This window comes from Vigna angularis, chromosome 1, assembly GCF_016808095.1.
Source record: "Vigna angularis cultivar LongXiaoDou No.4 chromosome 1, ASM1680809v1, whole genome shotgun sequence".
NCBI lineage: Eukaryota > Viridiplantae > Streptophyta > Magnoliopsida > Fabales > Fabaceae > Vigna > Vigna angularis.
In genome coordinates this window covers 65,335,220-65,363,108 of record NC_068970.1, presented here as the reverse complement: position 1 = coordinate 65,363,108, position 27,889 = coordinate 65,335,220, and the positions used below count along the sequence as shown (strand labels likewise).

At 35.0% G+C, this 27,889-nt stretch overlaps 3 protein-coding genes across 6 annotated transcripts; 1 reads left to right on the top strand and 2 right to left on the bottom strand.

The window, feature by feature from the left end:
* Positions 1-1,351: 1,351 nt before the first annotated feature.
* Positions 1,352-8,700, top strand: LOC108333240 (uncharacterized). Its single transcript, XM_052873122.1, has 7 exons — positions 1,352-1,440; positions 2,099-2,321; positions 2,386-2,453; positions 2,562-2,596; positions 3,248-3,452; positions 3,597-3,809; positions 6,650-8,700. The coding sequence occupies exons 1-7, from the start codon at positions 1,352-1,354 to the stop codon at positions 6,675-6,677; spliced, it is 861 nt and encodes a 286-aa protein (XP_052729082.1). The 3' UTR covers positions 6,678-8,700.
* Positions 8,701-13,624: 4,924 nt separating this feature from the next.
* LOC108332519 (uncharacterized) lies at positions 13,625-16,962 on the bottom strand. 4 transcript variants are annotated; one of them, XR_008246347.1, is made up of 7 exons: positions 16,386-16,962; positions 16,228-16,277; positions 16,051-16,138; positions 14,976-15,096; positions 14,693-14,857; positions 14,304-14,420; positions 13,824-13,847 (listed from the first exon to the last, which is right to left on the bottom strand). XR_008246347.1 is itself a non-coding variant. In XM_052871336.1 (5 exons), the coding sequence occupies exons 1-5, from the start codon at positions 16,827-16,829 to the stop codon at positions 13,779-13,781; spliced, it is 768 nt and encodes a 255-aa protein (XP_052727296.1). In that variant the 5' UTR covers positions 16,830-16,962; the 3' UTR covers positions 13,625-13,778. The 4 variants fall into 4 exon arrangements, 3 of the variants coding, with proteins under 3 accessions (XP_052727296.1, XP_052727297.1, XP_052727298.1); XM_052871336.1 differs by lacking the exons at positions 14,693-14,857; positions 14,976-15,096 and having other exon boundaries at positions 13,625-13,847; XM_052871337.1 differs by lacking the exons at positions 13,824-13,847; positions 14,304-14,420; positions 14,693-14,857 and having other exon boundaries at positions 14,864-15,096.
* A 5,074-nt stretch (positions 16,963-22,036) lies between these two features.
* Positions 22,037-25,974, bottom strand: LOC108333612 (probable ADP-ribosylation factor GTPase-activating protein AGD15). The gene is made up of 9 exons (XM_017569083.2): positions 25,418-25,974; positions 25,231-25,289; positions 24,974-25,064; positions 23,614-23,668; positions 23,435-23,531; positions 23,190-23,340; positions 22,814-22,991; positions 22,605-22,715; positions 22,037-22,253 (listed from the first exon to the last, which is right to left on the bottom strand). Coding segments are annotated over exons 1-8 (684 nt in total). The 5' UTR covers positions 25,469-25,974; the 3' UTR covers positions 22,037-22,253; positions 22,605-22,713.
* Positions 25,975-27,889: the final 1,915 nt, after the last annotated feature.

Sequence of the window (27,889 nt, the reverse complement as noted above, 5' to 3'; positions counted from 1 at the left end):
TTCACTTTGGACACGTCACTGTCATCTCCAATTTTTGCTGGACGCGTCAGTTGCTGGAGGCTCCACGCTTTGCTTCACTTTGGACACCACCCGCTGCTGCTGGATGCACCTCCTAATCTCTCCAAACTTGCTGGACGCTGCAGTGCACAAGGTCTGGGCCGTGATGAGTTTTTCATTCTCGTGCTGGGCGGACAACGCACCCCTCAATTACCTCTCACGTGCAAATTTGTCTTGCTATTGTTGGACTTCACAACACCTACGCTGCTTGTTGCTTTTTCAAGCCTTGCTGGACTTCTTCTGGACGTAGCTCTTCATTTCCCCAAGTGCACCTTTTCAATTTGCTGGCAGCTGGACCGTGATGTGGAGTGCAGCATGGAGAGCGTGATGGGCCTCTTATCTCCGTGTTCAGCCCTCCAATTGAAGGCAATTTCTGGGCCGTGTGCTTTGCTTGTGCGTAGCACCCTTCCTCTCCAAGCACACCAAAATGAACACCACTTAGTTGCTTCCATCCGCTTCTTCATGCACCTCTTAAAATGAAATCCACACCTCTCTTCCTTTTTAGCTTAAAATTAATTGTTGTGACATTTTTTTTAAGTCCCAAAATATTATCTAACAATTTCCCTACAATTAATAAGGTAAATAATTAGCCTCAAATAATTCAAATTAATTAAAATAAGAATTTCTGGTCAAATTAAGCACAATTAGCAAAAAATGGAAAAAATACTGGACAATTAAGCACAATTCCCTCATTAAATTCAGTACAATCAACTAAGTGAAATCGATAAAATATTGACTCATCAGTCGGCAACGATCAAAGTCCGTTCAAACTGCCCTGTTTCCAGCGCGTTGATTCTGAAGTAGGTGGAGATATGCATCAGACACTTGGTGTCTTTGGGAATATAGCAGAACGACCTCGTCGTTGAAGACGGCGGAGTTCAACGCAGCGTAGTAGTTTTCATCAGAGGGCATGACCCTCCCTAAGTACTTGTAGACTATCTCGGGGTACTCCTTAATAGCGTCAGAGATGGAGCAGAATATGACCTCGGCCTTCTCGAGGGTTTTGCGATGGGTGGTGGCCATTGAGACTCTGTCGAGGACGGTGTCGACGACGATGTTGGCGAGATGCTTCTGCTCGTTGAGAGGAACGCTGAGCTTGTTGAAGTAGCAGAGGAGTTCAGGATCGGCGTCTTGGAGGGATTATAAAGGGCGTTTCTTCTTAGGAGTCGAGTAGTAGTAGATATCGCGGTTGCGGAGGATTTCAAGGATCTTCTCGTCGGAGGAAATGGCGGTTGCGACGATCTCCTTCACCTCAACATGCATCGTAACATGGCGCGACGGTTTTGGGGGGACAATGGATTTGGGGTGGCACATGGGTTGTAAAGGTAAGGGGGAGATGGAGAGGTCATTGCAACGGAGAAGAGACGCCACAAATGAGGTTTGGTTTGACACAAATAAGGTTTAATCAAATAAATCCACATAATAACCTGTTACTTTGCCATGTGCTTCTTAAATCCTAGCTCAGCATGCCACCAGGCAACAAAATTAAGGGCGTTCACAGCAATTAACGACAATGTCATAATTGACTCGATTTTACATAAGGAAACTCATTGAGTTCTTTGAAAATATGAGGTCCTAATTACATGAATCTGCACAAATAGAGACCTCTGAAATGATTAAACCTAATTAAAATAGTAATTCATGTCAAAACTGATGACATTCTATTTTACTTTATAACGTGAACTTTTTACAACTTGATAATTTCTTGATGTTTTAGGGTCTTACATCCCCCACCTTTAAAATTTTCGTCCCCGTCATTTCATAAATCTATCATGCCTTTGGATAATTTGTTCACGTATAAAACATTATACGATCATTGCCGATAATTTTATTCCCAAACACGTAAATACAAACATTTATGAGATAAACTATCAATAAAACAATCAACAACAAGATACTATAAAAATAATACAATGTAAAAGAGGTTTATTTCGAGTGATTTTAAAAATCCTGGAAAACTTTGGTTGTTTTATTAAAATCTCCAAATAAATTAAAACTATTTTTTTTTTGTTAAAGAACTTTTCCTATGGAAACCGCATAGTGAGGTGAAAAAACCTTTTATTTCCCTAATTTTTGCCGCTTATATTTTCCCTCCCTCCTTTTTGCCGCTTATATTTTCCCTCCCTCGTTCTTGCCGCTTATATTTTCCATCCGACCTTCTCCGTCTTCTCCAAAACAGAGCTATTTCATCTTCTTCTCTTTCACAACTCTGTAACCAACCGACCGAGAAGGCCAACCATCACATCTCTAACCTCACCAGCACCGTAGGTTTCGCCCTCTTAGTTTCTTTCTCCCAAATTGTTTTTCATCTTACAATTTACTTTGCAGTCTCTCAATCCTATCTCTAACCCTAACACCCAACCTTCCAATCTTCCTTTTGATCCTTCATCTCTCAGGTAAATCCCACAAAAGGGTCAGTGATTGTAAATTTACACAATCTTTTTAATTCTTATTCAATGTTACTTCTGACTTTGATCTCTCTGATTCTGTGTATTGTTCAACAGGTATGGATTTAGTAAAGAAGTGGTTGAATGTCCTGGTATGTTTGTTCTTCTCTTTAATATAATTTTCTCATATCTATCTCCGTGATGTTGCTTGTTTAGAGTTTGAATTGCTTGCTTTTGTTTTAATCCATTTGTTTTTTTCTCTCCATTTGGAGGTTATATACTCCTGATATTAAACCATAAAATTGGGATAATGTCATACGACAGTTGCGGTAACGCACTAAGGGATGAAGGGTAGGGCTCCAATTAAAAGCTTCTCAAACTATGTTGTCGCATTCGAATGTGCTTTCTGGAATCTCTTATGTTGGAATGAAAATAGGGAAGTTATCAAGACATTGAACTTTTTTGTAAATTTTTGTTCCAACAAAGCACTTGGTAAAACATCAAGTAGAAATTTGTTCAGAAATCAAAGCCCGTGCGAGAACTGTGACTTTTTAGTTGGAAAAGAATGTGATTAAAAAAGAATGTGATTAATTGGTTATGATAATTTTGTTTGCTTTTGGTTCTTTTGTAATAAAGCTTTATGAAATCATGGTTAATGGGGTATATCTAAGTCTCTTTCACTATTCTTGAAGTATGAATGATGCTTTTGGCGAAATGTAATTTTCCTAGGAGTATGATTTCTCTACTAAGCTTGTCTTTAGATTGTTGGTTTAATCACCTGATTAAATTTAGTGCATTGACAGCATATTGGCCTTCAAAAGTTCTGGTTTGTGGGTTCTGGTTCCTCCCTATTGAATGGCAGTTTACGTGTAAGAAATGCAGAGATATTTCCGTACATTATTCATCAGCTCATCAATATGCTAAAGATGACTTGTGTGGCAGTCATTTAGAATTGCAAAACTTTATAAAGACTGCATCAATTTTTATTGGACTCAGTTCTATTGGAAGGTACCATTTCCCACATTCCAATTCATGTTAAACCCATGCCTCCTCTCACATTGGATTGGTGTTCAACGTGAAGGAATGGTGATTCAAATTCAGCTTTAGTCTTTATTTGTATATTTTTTACTAATTTTTTGTATTTACTTGCAGCATGGGTTTCTTAAAAGACCCATATGCATTCATATGCATTTTTCAGACTGTCCTGAGTTCCACAAATTACAGATTTATTCTATTTACAGCAGGATATGAACCCTTAGAGTCAATTGTTCGTAGCATTTCTACCACCGAAGCATCATTTGAGCTGAAAAATTGCAGCGACGATTGTGTTCCTCTTTGTAATGGGCGACTCTTGTGTTTTTTTGGGTGAGTTTTCCTTGGTTATTTTACTACAGAAAACATTTGGAGGGGGCTCCCTTTTTAATGGAATAACTTGGATTTGGCATTCAATATTTTAGATTTAATTAAATTTGGATTTCTGATATAGTTTAGTGTCACTTAAAGTTGAGATTATGTTTTCTTACCTTCTTATCTCCTCTGATATTAAGAAAAGTTAATGTTCCCTTTCCAAATTTTTTTAAATGAAAGAAAAATTCTAGAAGAGTGACATGTTTTTTTATATAACGTGAATAGTTCTGTACCATACGGTTGGCTTTTCCCAAAGTGTGCTGCTGTAATTCGCAGGTAGAATAATTTGTAGGGTTGGGCACAATTAATTTAAAAACTTTAAACTATAGTTTATCTACACTATTTTATACTTAAAAAACTAATTATACTGTTTAATAGGTCAGTTTAAATATACTGAACTTATTTTATTTTCAGTTGATTTTCTGTTGGATTTTGTGGGAGTTTTAATTGTTTAGGAAGGATTGATTTATTTGCTTTTTTTGGATAAGGGTAGATTCTCTAACCTATAGAGTTTTAGATTGATTGATAAAGAGAGAAAGCTGGGTCTGTGAGTGGATCCAAGTTGTGGAAACTCAATGTTGTAATTCAATACTGCCGTATACATTGGCTGTGTAGCATATGATCCTCCATTGAACCCAAAACCAGGATCAAATCTTTGCATGTACCTGCTATACAAATTATAAGTAGATTATTAGGCTAATTCATACATTAAATATAACTGAGTTTTTATCTTGCATACATGCTAAATAACAAAGAAACTGACAAGTTCCTTGGGACTTCAGCCTGCCAAAAAGGTTGATTATTATGATATGTGATAGACACAAACATATGGTCCTGGAGTTAGAAATGGAAAAATGGATTCAATTCGACCCAGTTGGCCTGTTATAATTTAATTAATATCAGTCATTGGGGTGGGTCAATTAATCAGTCATTGGCACTAATGGGGGATCTGAGAGCCTTCATCTTTTGTTGAGTTGGGAGAGAGAAGAGGCGTTGGAGTTGTTCTTCAGCCCCTTGAGAAACATCTAAGGGTATGCCATGATTCTTCAAATGGAAGGCATCCCAGTTCTCACATGCAAGGGCTATGAGTTTCTTGGCATTGGGATCCATCAGGTCTATGATGGGTATGGATGATGATGCAGGATCGTTTGAAATTACCACCCTCTTCAAGGATACATCCTGTGTTCCATGTTTCCTTTCTTAAGAAGGCAGTGGCTGACCATAAAACAGTAGATTAACTACCAACAGAGATAGAAGATGAAAATGTGGAAGTCATGGAGCCTGAATCAATATTAGCTTACAAAAGTATTATGAAGAGGAGGGAGCGAGTTAACCAGTGGTTGGTTCATTGGAAGGGAAAAACAGCAGAGGATACAACTTGGGAGTATGAATTACTTTAGAAGTCAATTTCCAGGCTTAAGTCATGAGGACAAGACAGTTTTTCAAGAGGAGGGTATTGATAGGTTCCTGCCCAAAGAGTAATTGGGCCCAACGAGCCTCTAGCCCATGAAGTGAAGCACGGTTCAAGATGGGGAAGAGTATATGTGAGAAAGAAGAGCAGGGGGTAATGAAGTGGTCTGGTTAGAATAGTGGTTAGTTAGAGGAGAGAGAAAGAAGGAATAGTTTTCTGCTATTAGTATCAGGTGTGGAGAGAAGCGGAAGGGTCTTTTGTTGTTTGGCTGAACAGAGAACCTTCTTGGTTACTCTAGAGGAGCCTAGCTCTGGGCAGTAGGATTGGTTATCTTGCTGTGTTTTCCTCTTTTGCGAATAATCTTAGAGCTTTCGCATATTTCATTAATCTATTCTCCTTTCTTGTTTGTTCCAGCGTTAGATCTGTATCAAGTAGTCAAGGCAAAGTCAAGATCCGTATGCCCACATTTGCAAAAAAAAAAATGGTTTAATATGGTATAAAAAGTTTAGTTGATTCCCCAGCCCTTATCGGTTACTAATTTCACACTTGAGATATGTAGTCCTTATAAGTTGGAAATTTAACATTGATTGGTGATATCATCAAACTAGTGTATTAAAGTATGGTGGGGGTTAACCCTTACCCCATGAGCTAGTTTTTTGGAGTTGAGTTAAGCTCAAATCCAAATTTCTGGGTATGCTGTTTTCTATAATTGTTTCATTATTTAGTGAGTAACATAAAAAGTCTATTGTCTTCTCTGTTCTTTTACTCTTTTTTTTTTTTTTAATTTTGTTATATTCTGGTACCATTTTTTTTCAAATTGGTTTTAGAGCTTATTGCTCATCATTTCTTGGTTTTGATAGTGATTACTCTCTGGTTTACTAGTATTAGGCTTTATATACATGATATTAAATATTAGGTGATAAAACGTGATATTAGGTGATAAAGCCTTTTAGTCTTCCATTAATGGTCCACTGATCAACATTTCATTGCATTTAAATTCAGCACAATGTTATATATTAAATATTTCAGTTGGTCTGTGAAAGATGATTATATTAACCAATATTTAGATTAGAGACCATTCTCCGTAATTATGACTAATGGGCCTAAGTGAGATGACTTTTATTTTTAAGTGTGAAAACCTAAGTTAGTTGAAAGGTTTACACCATTCTATGTTTAATCATGTTGACACAAAGAAAATGGTTTTATATGCGCTGGTGATGTGGCCACCGTGCTTCGATGTCATAGTGTATCTAGTCATTGAAATTTCCAATAATTGAAATTAAGTTAAAATATACTAGATGTTCATCTTTATTATTATTTTCTTTTATTTATAATTACCTCGGTGATAAATGGTCTCAACTTAACATTAACTTAATTTTGTATGCAGATCGAGAGTAGACAATTTCAATACCTGAGAAACTTGTTTTTTTTTTAAATACAAGCATCACCTGGTGGGATAAAGTTTGTTTGTTGTTAATACTAAAGTAAAGACCATAATTCAGTGGCTTGCAGCTTCTCAGGTAATTTTATATTTATAGCCATTATTGTATCAGGTAATTTTAGGAATCCCCTTTTTTTTTTATAAACAATACGTTCTTGTTGAAAATTTTGTGGCATACAATTCATGATTTAATTAGTTTTTGTATTTGATTTCTTTCTCTTTTCTGGATGATCAATGTGATTGAAGTATTGAAATTTTGATAGCCGAAGGATCATCATATTGACCAAAATATAAGGTTGTGATTAATTATGCTAACTATTTGTTGTTGATACATGCTAACCATTGCTCCCCTCTCTCATAAAAGAGAGGGCCTCACAGTGGGTTCCAGTGATATGGGAAACTCTTTTCTTATTAGATTATGTGGCTATTTTGACTTTTGTTTATTATCTAGGCACTTACTTTTGTTTCACTTTTTATCTTATGTTTTTTTTAGTGTATGACAAGTTTGTTATTATTGATATGTAGTGTTGTGTTCGTGTGGAATTGGAATTTGTGTCCCCTGAGAATGTTGCAAAAAACTGGAGGTAGTCTTTGTAATAGTACTTTTATGAGAGAGGGTAGGATAGGGTAGGGTACGGTTGGGTTCGGTTCGATTGTGTTAGGTTCGGTTGTGTTGGGTTGGATTCGGTTTGGTTCAGTTGGGTTCGGTTTTTGGGTTGGGTGTGGTGTGGTGGGGTAGGGGAGGGTGAGGTAGGGTTGGGTTAGGTTAAGTTCGGTTTGGTTGGGTTGGGTTCGTTTCGGGTCTGTTCAGTCAATTGGGTTTGGTGGGTTGGGTTCAGTTAAATTGTGTTGGGTTGGGTTCGGTTGGGTTGGGTTGGATTCGGTCGGGTTTGGTTCAGTTTGGTTTGGTTGGTTTGCTTGAGTTTGGTTGGGTTTGCTTCGGTTAAGTTGGCTAAGGTTTGGTTCAGTTCGGTTCGGTTCGATTCAAACCTCACCCAACAAACCTCATTCAGCCCCACCCCACCTAACCATAGCCAACCCATCCCAACCCCACCCCAATCCTAACCTCAACTCAACCTAACCCAACCCCACTTAACATAACCATATTTTTTCGTCTTTCAAAACTAACGACGTTAAAAATAAGTTGTGGTGGGTAACAGTGGTGTGTCACCTCATTTTTTTTTTCTAACACTAGTTAATCTTTCCTAGCTCCTTTCCCCCCCTCTCTCTTTGACTCTACCACAGACACCTCTGGTGCCACCTCGAACACCTCCGTCGTGATCGCGAGTTGCCCCTTCCTTCCCATGGTCGTCCCTTAAAGTTGGATCTTGATGTCCTTTACATCCGCCACCGTGAAACTCAGGCTTTGGTTGTCGCGACAATCTTGGCCATAATCGACACCACGGAACACTTGGAAGTAAACACTGCGGTCGTCTTCTGCTTGGTCTCGAATAGGTCAGAGAGATCAAAGCCCAATGACATGTAGGAGATGAACTCGAAGGCGTTGAAGAACTTGGGAACCTTGGAATTGTTATTAGCCTCTTCCGTAACCGTCTCCTGCTTGTCGACCTGACACTTGTCGGCGACGGAGGACAATGGAAGGCCTTTGCGGAACCAGGGGATGCGCGTGATGTCAGAGACAGACTGAAGTTGGAGATTTTGAGATTTTTGTCGTCGTTGTAACATTATTTGAATCATTGCAATGAAGTGAAGATGATGAAGACACAGATGAAATTCCTGAGAAGCAAGAGATAAAAAGAACATGAGCAAGATAAACAATGTTATCTCTGGCAATTCAATTCTTTTCCACCTACTGTATTATTGTATCTAGTGTGTGTATAATAATTAGGAAAAATGAATCTTTATGTATGATCTTCACAAGATTTTAGTACACTAGAATAACAAACCTAATCATTTGTGCTATGTGAGCTGTTTCTAAGTCAGGCTCTCAGGGAATTGTAATCTTCAGCTTGGTATGTCCACAATTTTGATCAACACTTGCAACCCTCAAGAATATGTAGATTTATAGAGCACCATCATGTGACCTATTTCCAATCCCTAATTAAATATGGTGCCCTTTGCCTTAAAGAATTTAATAACTACTTTAGTTATTCAAATTTGCAAAACAATGAGGATGGAATTTTGTTCTTTGTTTACAAGAAAAAATCAAATAGGGAAAGCAATAATGAATAACAACAAAAAGTACATGGGACAGAATATGAGCATCATACAAGCAGTCTACATCATAGTCCTTACCTTCTTAGGTGCCTTGTGGACAAAATTAACTTGCTGCTTCACATCACCAACCTATCATAAGAAGATACAGTAAGCAATTTCAACTGCCCTGACAAAAGTAAATGGAATGCTGGCAAAAGACACATTTAAATTTCATGGTTTCAAGTACTTCCAAGCTACCCAGCAAACATGGAGCCAAAATTAATTCTAATAATCTATGATGTAACTTTTCACCATGAAAAGATACTAAGTTCTCATAACTTTTTTAAAGCATTTATGACACATTAGAAGGAAAAGAATTTTTAACCACAAATGTAGCTGTCTTGGGTTGTCTAGGATATCTTTGTGCACTTACATTTTTTCTTCCTGCACCCATTTAATTAAGAAATTTTAGTTTTACTCAATTAAAGTCAAAATCTTGACTCTGCTTTCCATTTCTGTCATTTTCATTTGGGCCGCACCTCCTCCTTCTCATCCATGCATGTCTGCACCTTCAATCCTTCTCCTCTGCATCGAGTTCCTGCACCCATCTCTTTCCCGCATCTAAAGCATGGTGAAGAGGGTTTGGTGCGAAGGTGAGAAAGACAATGAACCAGCAGTGTCGAGCCTTTGGTGGTAGAAGTCCTTAGCGTGCAGACGTGGGTCAATGGAAACTTGGATACATTGGAACCACCCTCCACACCCACATTTAATTTTTTTTTGTCCTGAAAATAAGCTTTTATGCAAAACTTACTTCTTTACATAATTTTGGATACATTAGAATCAACTCGTTGATTTTCTTAATCACTGTCAAAGTTTCGGATTCATTAATCCGAAAATTATTTTTTAAAATGCATTATGATAAGAATATTGTAACATCTCAAAAATACAGTCTAAAACTATATGATAGAATAATTACATTTAATAATATTACATATCAGTCTTACATTAAAGAGAACGTACGGTTATGGCCGAACGACCTTACAAAGAAGGACAAGAAATTTAAAGCTGTACAGGGTGTAATTCTGACCGAACGGTTTACAAAAGCCTATACCGAACGGTCAAACAAAAGCAAAGGGAAAAGGTGATCGAGCGATCACCTTACTATCAAACTACTATTGACCGAACGGTTCTACTATTCGGTCTTAACTTCTACCTCTACTAAGTTATCTTCCTCCAGCAGCTCGTCTCCTTCTGCTCACATCTACACAGATGATCATTGCAACAGAAGGACAACCGAACGTACAAAACAGACAAGACAGGAAACATAGGGTAAGCTTATAAAATTTAATTCATGTATAAACATACATCCCACACAATCAACCAAACAAGATAATTCATCATTCGTTCATACAAAGCCTAATACTAGACTGACTGTCTGGACTGTATGAAATCTGTGTAGCTATGACGTTCGTGCACCCGGGTGATGTAATAACTGGATACCTTCAACAGTTGCCACTCGAGGTTAGTCCTATCTGTCCAAATTAACCATAAGGACTAGGACTTCCTATCGTTCCCACACATGACTTACCCTCCTCTACGTGAGGACGAGTAATTATAGAACATCAGGATGAACCGCAAGCTTAACATGCCCACATTCATACTTTACAAATTCCAATATACAATCATGAGTCATTCCTCCCTGGAACGCTCGTCCATAATCCAAAACATTTCATCCATATCATATTCTCTTCATCTTTCATTATTAATCATCTCAATTAAACCATTCGTTCAAAGATCACTAAGGGTACCAAATACCGAACGTTAAACTTTAACCTTTAACTAGACCGAACACTTGGAGTGTGACTGAGAGGTTTCCCGTTCCAGAACAGACTAAGGCCGGGAGGGTTACTATCAGGTTGAGAAAGAAACCGAGTACAATCATATATCACAGGAACGACTAGAACGAAGTTACTTACAAAGTGAGCCAATTAGATGAACTGACTCTTGAGAGTTCCAACTGAACATCGAAAAGACTATGCCAAGTACTAAGACTCTAGGCCGGAACCAGTGGATGCAGACACTTCAAGACATTCAAAGAATAATACTTAGAAGAATTCACATGAAGAAACCGAACGCTTATAAATACTTAGCTTATTTGAATTTAGGATCAAAAAAACCGAATGTCAGTCAATGACCGAGCACGGTAGAGAGAGAACTCTATTGAATTTGGACGAACACTAATTTCATCAAGATAGATTATAGGAAAGAGAATGAGCGCTTGGTGTAAGACTGAGCACTACTCAGTAAGAGCGTTTGGTGTAAGACCGAACAATACTAAACTTATATTAGAAGGCTTGATAAATATAATAAGATACTATTGGAGTAGTGTTTAAGAATAAACGAAAATATACATACATACATATATATATATATATATATATATATATATATACTTAAGTTTATAACCGAATACCAAGAACCAACTATGCTTGGTCGAACGCTTATGCATGGTATTTCGAAACGAAGATGCTCGTCTTCAACTAGGATTCTTCCCAAATGAAAGAATCCAATCCTAACCAAGTTCACTAGAAAAACCAAACGGTAAAGGACCGTTCAGTGACGAACGTACACTTTCATAGGGGAAATTTCATACTAAAATTATTTATATTCAACTCATTTCTCAACATATATCTTCATACTTTCATATATTCATATCATAGTCAAGTGTCATACTTCATACAATCCAAACATAGCAACCATCATATATCATATTAATTCAATCAATTCAACGAACATTCATGCAATACAAGTAACATATAAATTAAATTAATAAGCTTCCCTTACCTCTAGCGTGATTGAACGTTTACTGAGGCAGAAATATGGTTCACCCTACTATAAGTCCTTTTACCCTCAACGCTCAACAATTCTCCAAAACTAAACCACACAAAAGACCAACAATGGCTCAGAACGAGATGAACTCAGGCAAACAGAATATTGGTTTACATGTACCAGATAACGAACGACTAAAGAGAAGAAGAACTTACCAGTTCAGAGCCCAAAATCGATCGGTTCAAACTGAAGCTCTTGACGTCGGAAGTGCTTCTACGGTGTTTGAACGGAGATCAGAGAAGAAAAAGGGTGAGATTTCGTAGAGAGAAGAGGACGAAATGAGATTTTTAGAATTTGGGTAAGAGGGGTGCATGCAGAGAGTGTGACGTGAATTTCTGAAAAATCAAGTTTTCCTTCCCACGTCAAAACAAGCGTCCGCTCATCTGCCGACACTTGCCTTCCACTATCTGATTTTCGGATCCTCTTTGCTTGACACCTGGCATCCGTTTAGAGGGATTTTGTGTGCGTTTTAAATGGTTCTGACAAATGTTTTTTATAAGATATTTTAAGAAAATAATTGTTCGAAAGATATTTAAGATAATATATTTTAAGAAAATAATTGTTTGAAAGATATTTAAGACAATGAATATTCAATAAGATAATGAATCTTTCATATTCAAAAATATATTTTAAAATATGAAAAAAGGTTTTACAAGTTATTTTCAGATTTGAAAATATATTCTGAAATATCTATTTTGAATATTTTTTTTTTAGAATGATTATTTTCAAAAGATAGTTCTAGACCTATAAATATCTTTTGAAACAATAATTTTATAATATTAAAATATTTCCCAAATAAAACTTTTTAAAAGATATTTTCAGATTTAAAATATGGTTCAAAACATTTGTCCCAAATATTTTTATTTCATATAGTATATTTGGAAATATAAAATATATTTCACAACAGGTATTTTAGAAAAGAATTTCAGATCCAAAATTACTTTTCAAAAAACTCATTGTCAAATTTTTTCTTTTAAATTCTAGATTTAGTTTTTTGAAAAATATTTTTCGGATCTAAACTATATTCCAAAACATCTATTCCAAAAAATATTAAAAATAAGAAAGTGTAAAAAAAATTATAATATCTGGATTTATGTGGTTGGGATCGAGATTTGAGACCATTTTGTTAAAGAATCCCTTGATGGATGCATATGACGAGTTTTCCTTTACCGCTTAACGAGTGGATTCACTGATTGTACATTCATTTAATTTCTATGATACTATTTTTGTTCTGGGCTGGATTCCATACCAAGCTTTTGGCAAATCAAATCCAGCTTTACTGCATTGTTCCGTTCTTTTGTTCTGTTCTTTGCTGGTGGTGTTATGGCAACATTATTATATTCTGAGTCCAGGAGCTTCTCCTCCACATCTTCGACGTCTACCATGTGCATAAATAGTCCCTAATTAATTTTGTTCTTTTACTCCTTTGGATTGGTGTATAATTTATTACTTTGCAATAGGATCTTTGCTGGAACCTTAATCTCCGAACGCTTACTCTCTTCCTAGCCTTGTTCCAATAACAAATTTTGCAAAATTAAGAGTTCCAATAAACCAATTCACAGGCCATGTTGACTAAGCTAAAAAATAAAGTCACATTCAATATTTACAACGTCACATTATCATTTATAGTAGTGTTACATCTTCATTCTCTAAACTCTAAATGGTATCGATACCAATTTAGGAAAATGACTACATTCACTTTTTCTAAATAAAATACGGTCAAATTTGAGAAAAAAAAATGAAAAATTATATTGAATAAACTCACAAATATTTAGACAAAAAAAAAAGCCTATTAAACCTTCTTTGTTTTTTGTTTTTTCTCTTCCAAGACTTACCTCCTACCTCGCTTCTCATTTCTCGTGAACTTTGCTAGGATATTCTAAAATGCTACAATATATTATAACAATCATAAATATCACAATTGAGACTTGAAATTAAAAATACAACGCAAATTATAAACAGGCAAACCCAAATAGGATAAAATTTATTCCTTCTGACATCACTGTAATTGAACTAACTGGAATTTTACTTACAAGCTAGATCTCACACTGTGATTGTTGACAGCAGCTAGTTTTTCCTGAAGATTTGTTACCCGAGCCTGGTTAAACAAAAATGCAAATTATAAACAGGCAAACCCAAATAAGATACAATGATAATAGATAACACAGTAGAAACAAACGATACAACGATAACAGAAAAGACAGTATAAAGAAGAGCACGAACAGCACAGGCCATTAATATTGTTCCAAAAAACAGTACAAGATATGGCAACCTTTTAATAATTATGTCATTAAAAATACGAATTTTTCCTCATATATGAAATTTTTGTGAGAGGCTATCGATCCAGAATTTAATATTCTTTCATTTCTTTTTAGGATTATTTCTATTATTTACATTAATGTTTGAAATAGCTCAAGAAATCCACAGGAAATACAATCATCGTTCTCAGTTATCAGTTGTGTTGTGTTGCATCTTCCTTCCCGAAAACCACAAATGTTTGTTTATGCAAAAAGAAATACATACGTTATACGTATAGCAAAACATTGAACACTACCTTGAATGATTTAGAATGGCGAATCGAAGGTTCAATATCTAAAGATGTTAAATATGACTGCTCTGCCAAATCAAATTTGTTCAATGCCAAGAAGGCGTCACCTTGGCAGATACAAGCCTGCATAGATAAAATGGTCAAGAAACTTGGCTGATTTAAAACTCAAGATTGGATTTTCAAAATGCTTATGCTGGGAAAGCTAAATCTCTTGAGAGTTGCACATTAAAAAAAAATAACTGCACGCCGTAACAAACTCTAAAGTACTCTTCTGAACAAATTCTCTACTATTTACAAAAATTTATTAGAACTTGGGGAAGGCTACAAAGGACCAGCTTTTTAGGTGGTGTATGGTAAACAAATTTTATTAAGCGTTGGATTAATCTAATACTCACAGTTGTATCCTGCTTCTTCCATACTGAATTTAATCCTCTCAACCCTTTCTCTCTCCAGCTTCCACCAGTTGCTCAATCCACACGTGACATCTCTCATCCTCACTGCCACAAACTGCCTTCTTGGCCCCATGACCACCACCATTGTCACCCATGAAATTCCATTATCTGCAACATCACCGCAGGGGGTCCCAACCACCATATTCAGTTCTTCCAAAACAACCAGACTCATAATTTTGTTTTAACCACCAATTTTTATATTTTTCTTCATAGGTTCAATTCTCACCCCAATCCAGAATCTGCTATGGTTAACACGTTGACAACATTCCACCCAGCAATTCTACAAAGAGAATCACAAATAATCCTTCTTCCAAGGAGGTGTAGGGAAGTTCGATACGAGAGTCATCCTTTTGCATGGGTGCAAATGTCAAAAACATCAAAAATAAAACATTTGAAGGGAGCACAGGTAGATGCAGAATCAAACAGGGGTGAAGAAATAGAAACATGACTATGTATTGCTTTTTCTCTAAAGACCTGTTATTCACGCAAAGAGGCATACCAAAAATCTAGGTTTAATAAGGAAGGTGAAAATTTGAGACTTTGTTGATTACTATGGTGCAAGGTTGGTGTTGTGTTTGGATGTGGAGCAGTTGAAGGCAGAGAGTTGGTCCAAACAGCATGCATTTTGTGCTTGAGAGATGGCTTCTTTACGGTAGGCTGGTTGTCGGTGTGGAGAGGTTGTAGAATCTCACCATTGTTGGCAGTGGCTGATATGGTGTCTTGATTGATCCTGGTGAAGATGAAGAGAACAGTTTCTAGTTCATGAAGCTGGAAAGATCACAGAGGAGAATGGAGATGGAGAGAAAGAAGAACTGAGGTGATTTCCAGCAACGGTGAACACTTTATAGGGGATTGCTGGAAAGGATGGTGAATCTAGTGTAGTGTAGCCACCAATAATAAAATTAATCCAATGGATCAAAATTACGGACCACCAACCAAAACCTCCTATCAAAATTGTCAGCCTAGCCTGACCCTTTGTAAAAATAAAATTTTCTGAGTCTCACTTCTCATTTAATCAATCAATCTCATTCAGTTTTGTTATTTTCAATAAATTTTAATCAAAACTGTGAGGCAAAACAGAACTTTTCATTAACTTCAGGTGCTACTCTTCAACACTCAAGTAAGGCATGACGAAGTCTTTCCTAAGTAAAAGTTAATGATTGAATGATGTGATTAGCAATGACACCACATCATTAATAATTCAGTCCAGACTTCATACAAGAAGCTGTAAATTTAACTATGACACCTAATTGGAAAGCAAGTTTTTTTGTTTCTTTTTATAATAGAAGAATTCGACTCACCTCAGAATAACGGGGAGCTAATGCCAAAGCCTCTTCAGCATCTTCGAGGGCACCAGAGTAGTTGCCCAATTCCAGCCTTACAAATGACCTGAATGTCAAATGTCAAAATACATAATAACGTAACAAAGGAAGCAAGCACATTAATGAAACCTGATGTAAAGAATGAGTTCAGCAAACCTGCATTTAAATATGATATGCATGCCACCAAATGGTTTTAAATCTATAGCCTGTATCAATTAATTTGAAAACATGGAAAGGAAGAATGAGTAGTGTCTCGTTTTAAATTCAAAAGTCTCAAGTAAAATGGAGAATGAATAATGGTTTGCTTCGTGTGCCTGTGAGAGCAGAAGCTCAGCCTGAGTGAAATTTCGGTTGGCAAACTCAATGTCCGCTCTCTTCCTCAGAGCAAGCGCGTCCAAACAAGTCTTTGGGTCATGGCCGGCTTCGGCAAACAGAGTTACTACGAGCTCCGCCGCCCGAGCAGCCGTCCCACAATGGCCAAAGATGAGGCCATCAGGCAGGACCACTAGGTTGGGGCCCCCACCGCACCGCCCCAAGCACCCGCACGACTTTACGGTTACGTTTGGAGGAGCGACCCCATAGAGGGTTTCTAGGGTTTGAAATGAGCCCTGTCTGCGGCAGCTGCGGTTGCTGCACACCCGAATTTCCATTCCCTCTGTCAGCTGTGCTTTGACACGGCAATCTAAACGGCATCGTTTCACCGGTGGGGATGGCGCGTGCCCACAACTAAGCAATAGATTGTGTCTACTGCTGTTCATCTATTGTTTCAACTTCAACCTTCCTGCTTCTTCCCCTACAACCTGGGATATCAGGTATCAAATAAACGGTTTCATTTGTTTTTTCAAGTATATTTATTTGGATAAATAAATGAATTCCAATTTTAACATACCGAATTTGATATCAAGTTAATTTTTTTTTATGGTGTCAAAATTTTAACGGTACAACTGCTTCGTTGGCCAAAACTTAATTAGCTGTCATATTTTTCTCGTACTTGGAATATAACATGTCAATTTTGAATTTTAAAAAAACAAATTACTTGCCACATCAGCAACGAAACCAAAAAACCACCATCATCTTTTTTGCTAGACTTTAAATAAAAACTCAAAAACAGAAAGACGAGCTCCTCCACCAATCTCCTCCTTCGAAACTTGCAAGAAACCATAGAGACCTAAAGAAACCCAAATCAAGCCTCATCCATAGCCACTGAGAACCTATAAAAACCAAATCGGATGAATGTGGGTGTGGTGCTTGACGAAGGGTTGGCTTCCCCTGACGCCCATTATAGGGCCTTCTACGTTGAGAGAAGCCCCTGGTGGTTGGTAATCAAGGTCGTTGGGGCTCCCGGCCATGGATCCAAGCTTTATGATAACTCTGCCATGGAGAATCTCCTCAAGAGCATTACAGGTGTAATCAGGAAACCCAACCTCCATCTTCAATCTCGCACAGCTATGGCGGCTATTGATGCCACCGTCGTCGAAATTAATTACAGAATTGGGAACCACCTTCTCGCTCTCCATAGCGGCTTCCGGATCAAGCCTCTCTATGGCCATGCGGCTCTCCACTGCGATCTCGACGAGGTCCCCCGCTGCGGTTCCTGCGACCTCTCCTTCACCACCGTATCCTGCCACTCTACCACCGCAATGCCTGGTCCAAGTGGCGTAGCAGCCTCCTATGCGTCGTCTTTGTGCTCTGCCACATGTGTGACTTTACAGGGAGGTTATGGGCGATTTCTATATGGGGATTTCCCCTTTCACTTCGAGGGCTCCATCATTCTCTTTGTCGCCGAGATTGCCCCCTATGCTACCAGAAGCAAGTGGCCTATGGCCGTCGATTGCTCACCATGCTCCGCCGCCACCCAAAGAGGCCAATTTCAGAGGCGTTCGCTAGCGTCTTAGGGGTTGCTTCACCGCAGAGGAAGCCGTCAGGGCCTACGACACTGTAGCCACCTGCCTCGATGATCGCAGCTCTACGACCGTGATTCCAGCTCTCAAAGGAACCCAAATGCAGATCAAATAAAAACCCAAATTCAAAAACCCTAATATCAAATTGCAAGATTTTGGTCGCTATCCATTCCACTACCATCGTCGAAGATTACACACGGCGCATCACCACTCAGGACGAGTTCCATCGTCTCTCCGCAACAGCTGCCAAACGCGTTCTTCACTTTGCCGAAGAGCTCGTTAGCCTCACAGTCCCCGTCCTCTTGCACAACTCCCTCTCCCTCTCACTGAACACGTCATCTAACTTCACAATGCCACGCAATCACAAAAAATGGACACCTCACTATGTTTTGTCCAAAAGGGCACTTGCACCATTAAAATTTTGACGCCGTAACAAAAAAGGATTAACTTGACCCGATTTTTACAAATTGGAACCACTTCAGACTTTTTAAAAAAGGTAGGACCACTTTGAACAATCCCCCTCTTTCTGGGGACCAAAAGAGGTATTAAGCCCATTTTATTTTATGAATTTGACTTTTGTCTTTTTGAGATTTACGTAAGATTCGAAAAAATATAAAAGTTAGAAATAATATTATAATGAGACTTGGATATGTTGTTATGGAAATTGTATATTTTTCACAGTACGTTATGTAGTTTAGTTGGTGAGAATTTTTTGATGGATAAAGTAATCATATGTTTAAGTCTTGAAATTAGAAATAAAAGTGTAAGAAGTAAGGACATGAATTTAAATTGATGGAATATGAAGATAAAAGAGATAGAACATGAATCTTAGAGTATCTAAGAGTTTTTGTTTTAAAAATCGTTGAGGAAAGATAGGAGCATGATCTAAGTGGTTTTAGAGGATTAAAAATAGAAGGGAGAGATTAGAGGGAGAGGAACTACACGTGAAAGGGTTTGGGAGAGAGAAATAAAAATAGTGCAGCGAGAGAAAGAGAAGGCCACGTTTCTAAAACTGAAAACCCTATGTGAGAGGGTTTTTTAGGAGTGTTTTATGTAAAATACAAAGAGAGAGCAGTGGAGAGAGAGATACTTACGTGAAATATTGGGGGAAAAAAGATAGAGTTGTGTGAAAAGTGGCTGAAACTGTTAAAGAGGAGAAGGAACTCTTAGCTAGACAATAGAAACGTGATTCTAGATGGGCTTGGGTTAGCTATGATATTAGGTGTAGAGAAAGCCTTAGAATTAGCTAAGATATGGTAAAACTTATCTAATATTTGTTATGTATTTGTTATTGTTGTATGATTGCATATTAAACTGCTTTATTATCTGTTTTGTTGTACATAATTATATGTATGGTTGAGAAAAGGGGATAAAGATTTGTATGGTTGTGCAAATGGATGAAGTTATGTATGGATGTTATGTTTCTCTTAAGTTTGATGTAACCATGTTAACCAAAAGGGTATTTGTGTGATTATGACATTGGTTGTGGATGATATATGCACTAGCATGAATTGTATAATGTGAATGTAGGTATGATTTTGTGTTTGTTAAGATATGTCAAATATTCTATTAACGGATATTAGGCAATCAAATATTGTGTTAGTTATAGTTTAGATATTATTATATATAATTTGTGCATATTTGTGCACTTGTCATTCCTTTAATAGATGAAGGATTATAGGATCCTTGTGTATATATATAAGGTACTCTACTCTTTGAACTAATACATCAAAATTATTCTTTAAACCTTTTAGTAGTGTTGAGACATCATATATGTGGATGTTGTCATTATTTCTTTTATGATTGATTTGATTTTGTCAAGGGTTATGATAGTTATATGGAATGAATATGTACTGCGTGGGTGTATGTAGGATACTAGGGAGAGATTCATAATGCAGTTTGGGGGTTGTATTGTTTAAATCCAGTGGATATATGCAGTATTTCTTGTTGTGTTGAGGAATTGGTTTCTAATATGCATTATAATGGATTTTGGATGATTTTTATGGCATGATGTAAGTATCTAATCTAGGCTACTTGAATGTGTGTATGAGGTGTCAATCTTGTTCCCACGAAATGGGGAGGTTGTATGAGTTTAATAGACCTTTAAATCTTTCCAGTAGGGTTTTGGTCTCGGGAATAATCGATTATGGACAATGATAATTGATTATATCCGCGATTCGTTTTAGAGCCTTCCCATTGAAATTATCGAGATAATCGATTATCTTCATGTAACTTGTAATATGAAAGTTTTATATTGTAAAACTTACTAGAATAGTTGATTATCATTAATGATAATCGATTATCCCAGTATATTTTCTGTAAATGCTACATTTTAATGGAAAAATGATGAGGATCAAGTTGGATGGACTTCAAGACGCGATGTTTTCCGAGGAATAGGGGCTATGTTTAGGTGATGTTTGACTCTTGATTGAGGAGGGAGCATGGATAAGTGAATGAATTGTACCAAGATATGTGGTTGACCAATGAGCATGTGAGATGAATGACATGTCTGCTTGTTGTACCTAGTAAATCCCGAGATTGGTGATATCGATCGTGCGATGCGGGATATAGACTCTCTTTAGTCGTGGATACAGGAAGATAGTGGTGTTCGAGTGTTTCACCTTCTTCGGCCAAGCGATATGGGAAGAGGGAAATGATGTTTTGCTTGAACTTCAGCTCATTGTTGAGTATAGTACCCGGTGTGCGATGCATTGATGGTTTTACTCATAAGTCCTTGCGAAGTAGAGAAACAAGTTCTTTAGCTGCGAGGGCGAGACTACTCAAACGAACGTATAACAAGTGTGTGAGGTAGGGTACAAGAGTGTGACTGAGTCTTTTATTTTGAAGTTCATGATCATGTTGATACTCATGGTGGTATTCATGATGATGATCATGGTGATGATGAGGCTCCTGATGATGGTTATACTCGTGGTAGTTACCATGATAGGGTAATTAGCAAAAGTGTTGATGAAGGGATAGACAGATGGTCTATGTAAGTGATGTTCGTGATGACATCGAGAATCAAGAAATTGATGATAATGACGTTTGGAGGATTAGTGATCTATGTTAATAATGTTAAGGATGGGGTTTGCATGTTTGTTATTATGTAATGTTTATTGCTATTCACATATTGTATTGTTATGATTTATTTTAACAGTAGTTTACTCATACATATTTTTGTTTTTTGTATGTCATTTTAGCAATAATCATATAATGAAATAATACGTGAGCAGATAATTTTGTAAATGTTCCAAAAACATGATAAATGCATGAGATGATAAGAAAATTTTGGAATTATTTAAAGTTCGTATTTTCTGGATTATTTTAAATAATTTTGAACGATGTAATTGGATATTACTTTTAAAATTATTATGATTTGATTTATTTCCATACATTTCAGAGTTTTTAAAAAATATGTTTCGTACTATAGGAAGTATGAAACTTGGAGCGTTATAATTTACCTTTATTATATCTACTCATGTCAATGTAAATATCCCATGGATAATTTTGGATGAAATTTGAAGTTTGCTAATCCAGTTATTAAATTTGATTTTTTTTATTATCTCTTAATTAACTTTTACAGCTTCGAAACTAATAAATTGATTGTCAATTTTTTTTATATCCCTAGAGCATATATGCAAATGATTTTGAAATACTTTAATCACATGTTAAAGTCAAATCGATTTTTTTTAATCAATCATATGTTACGAAGTTACTTAATTACGTAAGAAACTACTTTTAGTTATACTTGTATTCAAACAATATTATATTTACACTTTAAAATTAACTGTGCGTGTTAATTATATTTATTTATCCATTATGGATATTAATATTGTATGATTATTGGATATTAGCATACATGAATATTATAGAAAGGCAATTTTATCTAACAAGGGAGTAAAAACTATTGGGATTGGGACAGTGAGATAGCAGAAGTGGTACTGCATAACTAGTAACCTTAAGGCTGCGAAATCAACCATTGTGAAGCAAGTAAAATTCACTGTAATGCTAACAATGTCCATTTATTTTGACAGAAAAAGAAAAAAGAGTTGGACAAACGTAGGTTAATTTATATTAGACTTACAGTTTATTTTTGTTCTGCAGTGAGGAAAACTTCGTTACAGAAGAAATATAACTACTATGTCCTCCCTCCTTTATACATCTCAGATTAGGTAATGTTGTAAGAACAATGAACTACAATGTAATTCAAGCCATTCTTTGCGCAATTTCAACAACAAAGTGCTGCTCATGTCCGGTTCAAAACATAGTACTCAAACAAACCTGTGAAAACAAAAATAAAAAATAAAGATTCTTCAGGAAAATACAACAATATTAATTAACAACTATAATTATTTACTCAAAGACTAGAAAAACACAATTATATTATGGTATTTTTGAAACAACTTACTAGCATTAAATATACCTTGTTATACGAGGCAATATTACTCGTATAAAAAAGTATATTGGAATTAACTTGACTGAATTCAGGTAAATTTAAGAACTTTCAAAGCATAGAAAGTACGGAAATGAAAAAAAATCAACAAAAATAAAAATCTAGAGATTCCCCAAAATATGAAAGTGCAAATCACATTGTTAAATAAATTAAAAATGGGAAAAATGCATATAACTAACCTTGTGCAGCAAAACGCTCAAGCACACAGCTTCAAGAGAAACTATAATGTTGTGAAATCTACACCAAGGATTAATTGAAAAGGCTATGAATTTAAAATCCTGAAGCTTCTCCTGAACATACATATATGTAAGCGTTAATTCTTTTATTCGATGAATTCAATAAAAGTAATAATATGAAAAGATCATATAGACATAATAATTTATAATACAATCAAATGTTGCCCAAGTTGAAGGTGGCACTGTTGAAAATTTTTTGTTATCGTCATAGATGCAAAGCAAGTTGAAAATGTTCCCAGTAGCGATGCTCTTTGTGGACTTGTCAAAATCAACAGAAGAGGATGGCCTTTTAAATGGAGGAGAATTCTTCTTTTGCGTGTCTATAAAACCCTGAATTGCATAAATACAGTTAAACAAACATATCCTCATGTTTTCAAGATGGTAAATCTTGGAAGGAAGTAAAAAACAAACGCAGTAAAAAAGCTTAGAAAATGAAGTAATAACAGTTGTGACCTTCTATTAAAAAGATCTAGTAGAATTAACAACAATTCACTAAGAGGGTAAATTAATGGATAATAACATGGTTACCCCTAGAGGTCTTGTTATTGGGGGTAGAATTTGTGCGACGTGGTTTGCAAGAATGCTTTCTTCCAGAGAGAGTCTCCTGTTGTTCTTCAGAATGCCTCCATTTGATGTTGATTGTTCTTCATCTTTTGAAGCCCATCTTTTCTCTACATACCTAAAATACTCTAAGCAAGTTATGCAAATGGAAAATCCAATAGTCGATCAAAACTATCTTTTACTTCCAAAAAATAATGTCGATCACAACTTACTTCATACGGATAAACTTCTCCATTGCCAATTTACTTCTATCAAAATTTGGTGGCGTTTCTGCTTCCCAGTGCTTATTTGACTTTACATTACCCATAACTGCGTACATGTTATAGAGACTAGTTATGTTATGTGCAAGCAACACAAGGAGTAATAATTACAATATTACATAGTTTCTTACATTGCATGAAAGAAACTTGGTCTGGTAACCACGTATCTAAAGTTGTGGACCGCACCTAGTTGCAAAATGAGAACACGCCATCACTATAAATTTACTATGTAATAAATAATAGATTACCATATAGTGCTTTATTGTAACCCTCCATATAGAATAGAAATATCGGATATTGTTCAAGAAAATCCATTTACATCACCAATTGGCAACAGTTTGTATGCAGTGATTTAGATTTATAAACAATGTACATATTATTAACAATATTGCAAAAACTACATTACTAGAAAATCATTTAAAAAAATTTATTTCCATAATTGAAAACAGCTATGTTATCCATACCAAGTGATTGGCAGACTAACTCGGATTAAAAAAGTTAAACTCATCCAAAAATAGTTAATTGAACTAAAATAAACTACAAAAATAATTATTTTTATTAAAATTGAATTAAACTTTTTGTTAGTTCACTTTTTAGAAACTTAGCCACTAAACGAATAATTGAATGTAGTACTTCAAAAGTGTTGAAAGAAATATTTACACAATAAAAGTGTTCTTTTAAGTGAGTTTTCAGTTGTGATTTTTTATCAGTAAAATTAAATCTGATTGGTAAAAAAAAAATAGGTCATTTTTTTTAATAATATTAAGAATGCATATAAAAGTTGGTGGTCCCACCTCTCTGTTAAATGAAATGGAAGTAATATTTCGAGTTAAAAGAAATAGAATGGTAAAAAAACTTTTTATCTCCTCTGCCAATAAGAATGTAATTCAAATAATTATATTTTTTTAATTTCTAAAAAAATAATTCAATTATAAAATATATAATTTAGTTAAGTAATTAAAAAAATAATTTATCTACAAATATATAATGTAGTTAACTAAATTAAAATTAGTTCAACTAACTTAAACTTATTGACTATTTTTTCAATCTCATGTATATTGGGTGATTTAAAAAAAAATATCAGCGATTTTAAAAATAAATAAATAAAATTAAAATTTTAAGGTATGTTTAATATAAATTAGAAAATTATCTATTTAATATTTCTTCTACCATCTAAATTCTTTCTAAAATTAATTATTTCTTATATTTTTTTAATAAAAAATCATCGTAAAAATGATAACAGAATTTAGGACAATTTGAATCAATCAGACTTCGCTGTATTAGTTTATGTAAATGTGGTGTAGACTGACAGAGTTTAGAATTATTATGAAAATCAATTATATTATGTTTTAATATTTACTTTCTGGAGCTTTCTTGAACTACATATTTTAAAGTGTCACCTATTTTCACTAATTTTTATTTTATTTTATTATCTTTTCTCATTTCTATCTAAAAATATGACATAAAAGAACTGGCTACAAAAATGTAAACCTTCGATATATGAACTCCAAGGCTTCGGTGAATTCCTGAACATTGCATGCAAATGAAAATCCCTAGGTTAACACTAGCCCATCGTGGTGCCCTGACAATATTTGAAAATGGGAAAGGTAAATTTAAAAACATCTAACATTGCAGGAAGAAAAAAATTCAATAAATGGCGCGATATAAAGTGAAGAATCGGATACAATCAAAGAGCGAGTTTAAATCAATATGATGTGCGTCAAATTGTCGTTCTGAAATGGATATACCTGTTCCGACAGTCTGCACATTCCCTGTTCTCGGGCAGCTTAAGAAGTCCTTCCAAGATCTGCATAAGGCCAAAACGTAACAAGATGAATCTATGTTTATCAAGTAAAAAAAAAATCCCCAAAACCTGATTTCAGTAAACTATTAGAGATTTTAGAAAATTTTACAGATAATATAAACAAATGAAACCTTGGCGTGTTTGGCATTGAGCTCCTTAGAGATGGAGGCTTTCCCTTTCATGTTACGTGTGCAGTGCAGAGCGAGGGAAGAGCAAAACAAGAGTGAAGAGAGGAATGAAAATGTTAAGCAGGGACGAGGAATGGTTTTATAATCCAAAATACAAAAGCATTAGTGTGGCTGGCGTGACCTCCAACCCTGCCACCATCATCACTCCCTCTTTCTTTGTGACTTTCACATGTCAACATTGCTGGCAATACAATTGCATCAACAATACAGATTAAATCAAGTGACACTTTTCAATATTTTCCTTTTTTTCTTTCTTTCTCCTTTTCATTAAAATAATACTATAATATCACTTATTTATTTTCATTGCGGGCAGGCACAATCCGGCAATCCCGTGTATAGACGTAAACCACTCCTTCGGAATTCCTGAACCTTCTTAAGAAAAACACAACCGCATAACAAATCTCTCTAATATTTTTGCTCATCAGCAATCGTGTCATTTATTGCTTTGATTGAAGGAGTCTCAACTCCTTACCATACCCAACCACTCTTTATCCTGCTTAGGTTGTTTCTTAACTTCTTTCTACACTTGACAATGCTTCTTCAACATTCTTAATCATACTTTTAAAATATTCAATTGTTTTATGAAATTCATGTTCTTCATAATTTAATTTGTTTTGAATTTTTATAATGTTTTTATCTAAACAAAATTCCTTTATTGATCAATTAACACTTTCACTTATCTATAGTAGTTAACGTGGTGTGATCTTGTTTCTTTCCATGTTTTCCAAGTTAACATTTTGTTGTTGTTCATGATAACTGTCTCGAAGGGATTTGTTTTTTTCAGAAAAAAGAGTAGATATTTCAGGTGCTAAGGATTGCGTGTGTGTGTGTGTATATATATATATATATATATATATATATATATATATATATATATATATATATATATATATATATATATATATATATATATATATATATATATATATATATATATATATATATATATATATATATATATATATATATATATATATATATATATATATATATATATATATATATAGGGGTTTGTTAACGTGCGTGCCTGTTTTTCAGTTGGTTTAGTAATGTGTACCGAATTTTAGTAGACAAAAATACCCTTATATATCATGGATTCTAAGTTTTAAGGTTAAGGGTATTTTAATAATTTTCATTCTCAAAACTTAAAAAAAAAAAAAAAAAAAAAACCCCTTCCAATTGAAAAAATCAGAAACATTTGCCTTTAAACAATTTGCCTTTGTAAAGAGTTGAGTCATTGACATATTCACCTTCAGGCAAAGGTTCATTCAAGATCTCTTCAATTTCACCATCTTCACTAACTTCTCTAAAAAAACATATGTTGAATCATCATCTCTAAAAAAACCCTCCAGGCCAATTACCAATTCTTTTGGATGTCATTATGCTTGTGAAAATTAGATAAAATTATATACGACAAAAATTATAAAATGAAAACTCATTATAAAGTCATTTTTTGTTAGAAATTGTTTAACAATGAATGTTTATGACTTTTTCCAAGCCAATTACCAATTCCTTTGATGTCATTATGCTTGTGAAAATTAGATAAAATTAGATAAGACAAAAATTATAAAATAAAAACTCATTATAAAATCATTTTTTGTAAGAAATTGTTTGTATTTCTGATTTTTTCCAGGTCAATTACCAATTCCTTTATGCTTGTGAAAATTGGATAAAATTATATAAGAAAAAAATTATAAGATGAAAACTCATTATAAAATCATTTTTTTGTAAGATTGTTTAACGACAAGTGTTTTTGATTTTTTCAATTGGAGCTACAGTAGGGATGACAGAGAAAAGATTGGAGTGAGAAAGATGAAAGAGAAAGGGTTGAGAGAAATTTTTGATTTTTTCAATTGAGGCTACAGTAGGGATGACAGAGAAGAGAAAAGATTGGAGTGAGAAAGATGAAAGAGAAAGGGTTGAGAGGAATGAGAGAGGTGAGTAAGGATTTGGGGGGTTTCTTTTTTTTCTTTTTAGTTTTGAGAATGAAAATTATTAAAATACCCTTAACCTTAAAACTTAGAATCCATGATATATAAGGATATTTTTGTCTACTAAAACCCAGTACACATTGCTAAAATGTACCAACTGAAAAACAGGCGTACGCGCGTTAGCAAACCCCGTATATATATATATATATATATGTATATATATATATATATATATACATATATATATATATATATATATATATATAGACATACGTGTCTGTTTGTGTTTGTACTTAAATACTTAAATTAAATTTGATTTTTTTTTATCGGTAATTCATCGATTAACTTTGGCTAAGTATAAAGAGTGTCTTGTAAGGTGAGGATTAATCATGGCTCTGATAGTATTAAAAAATGAATTTAAATTTAACTCAACCTTACAAAATCAGTTTGTATAGTAAAGTTTGCAATCTCCATTTATTTATAT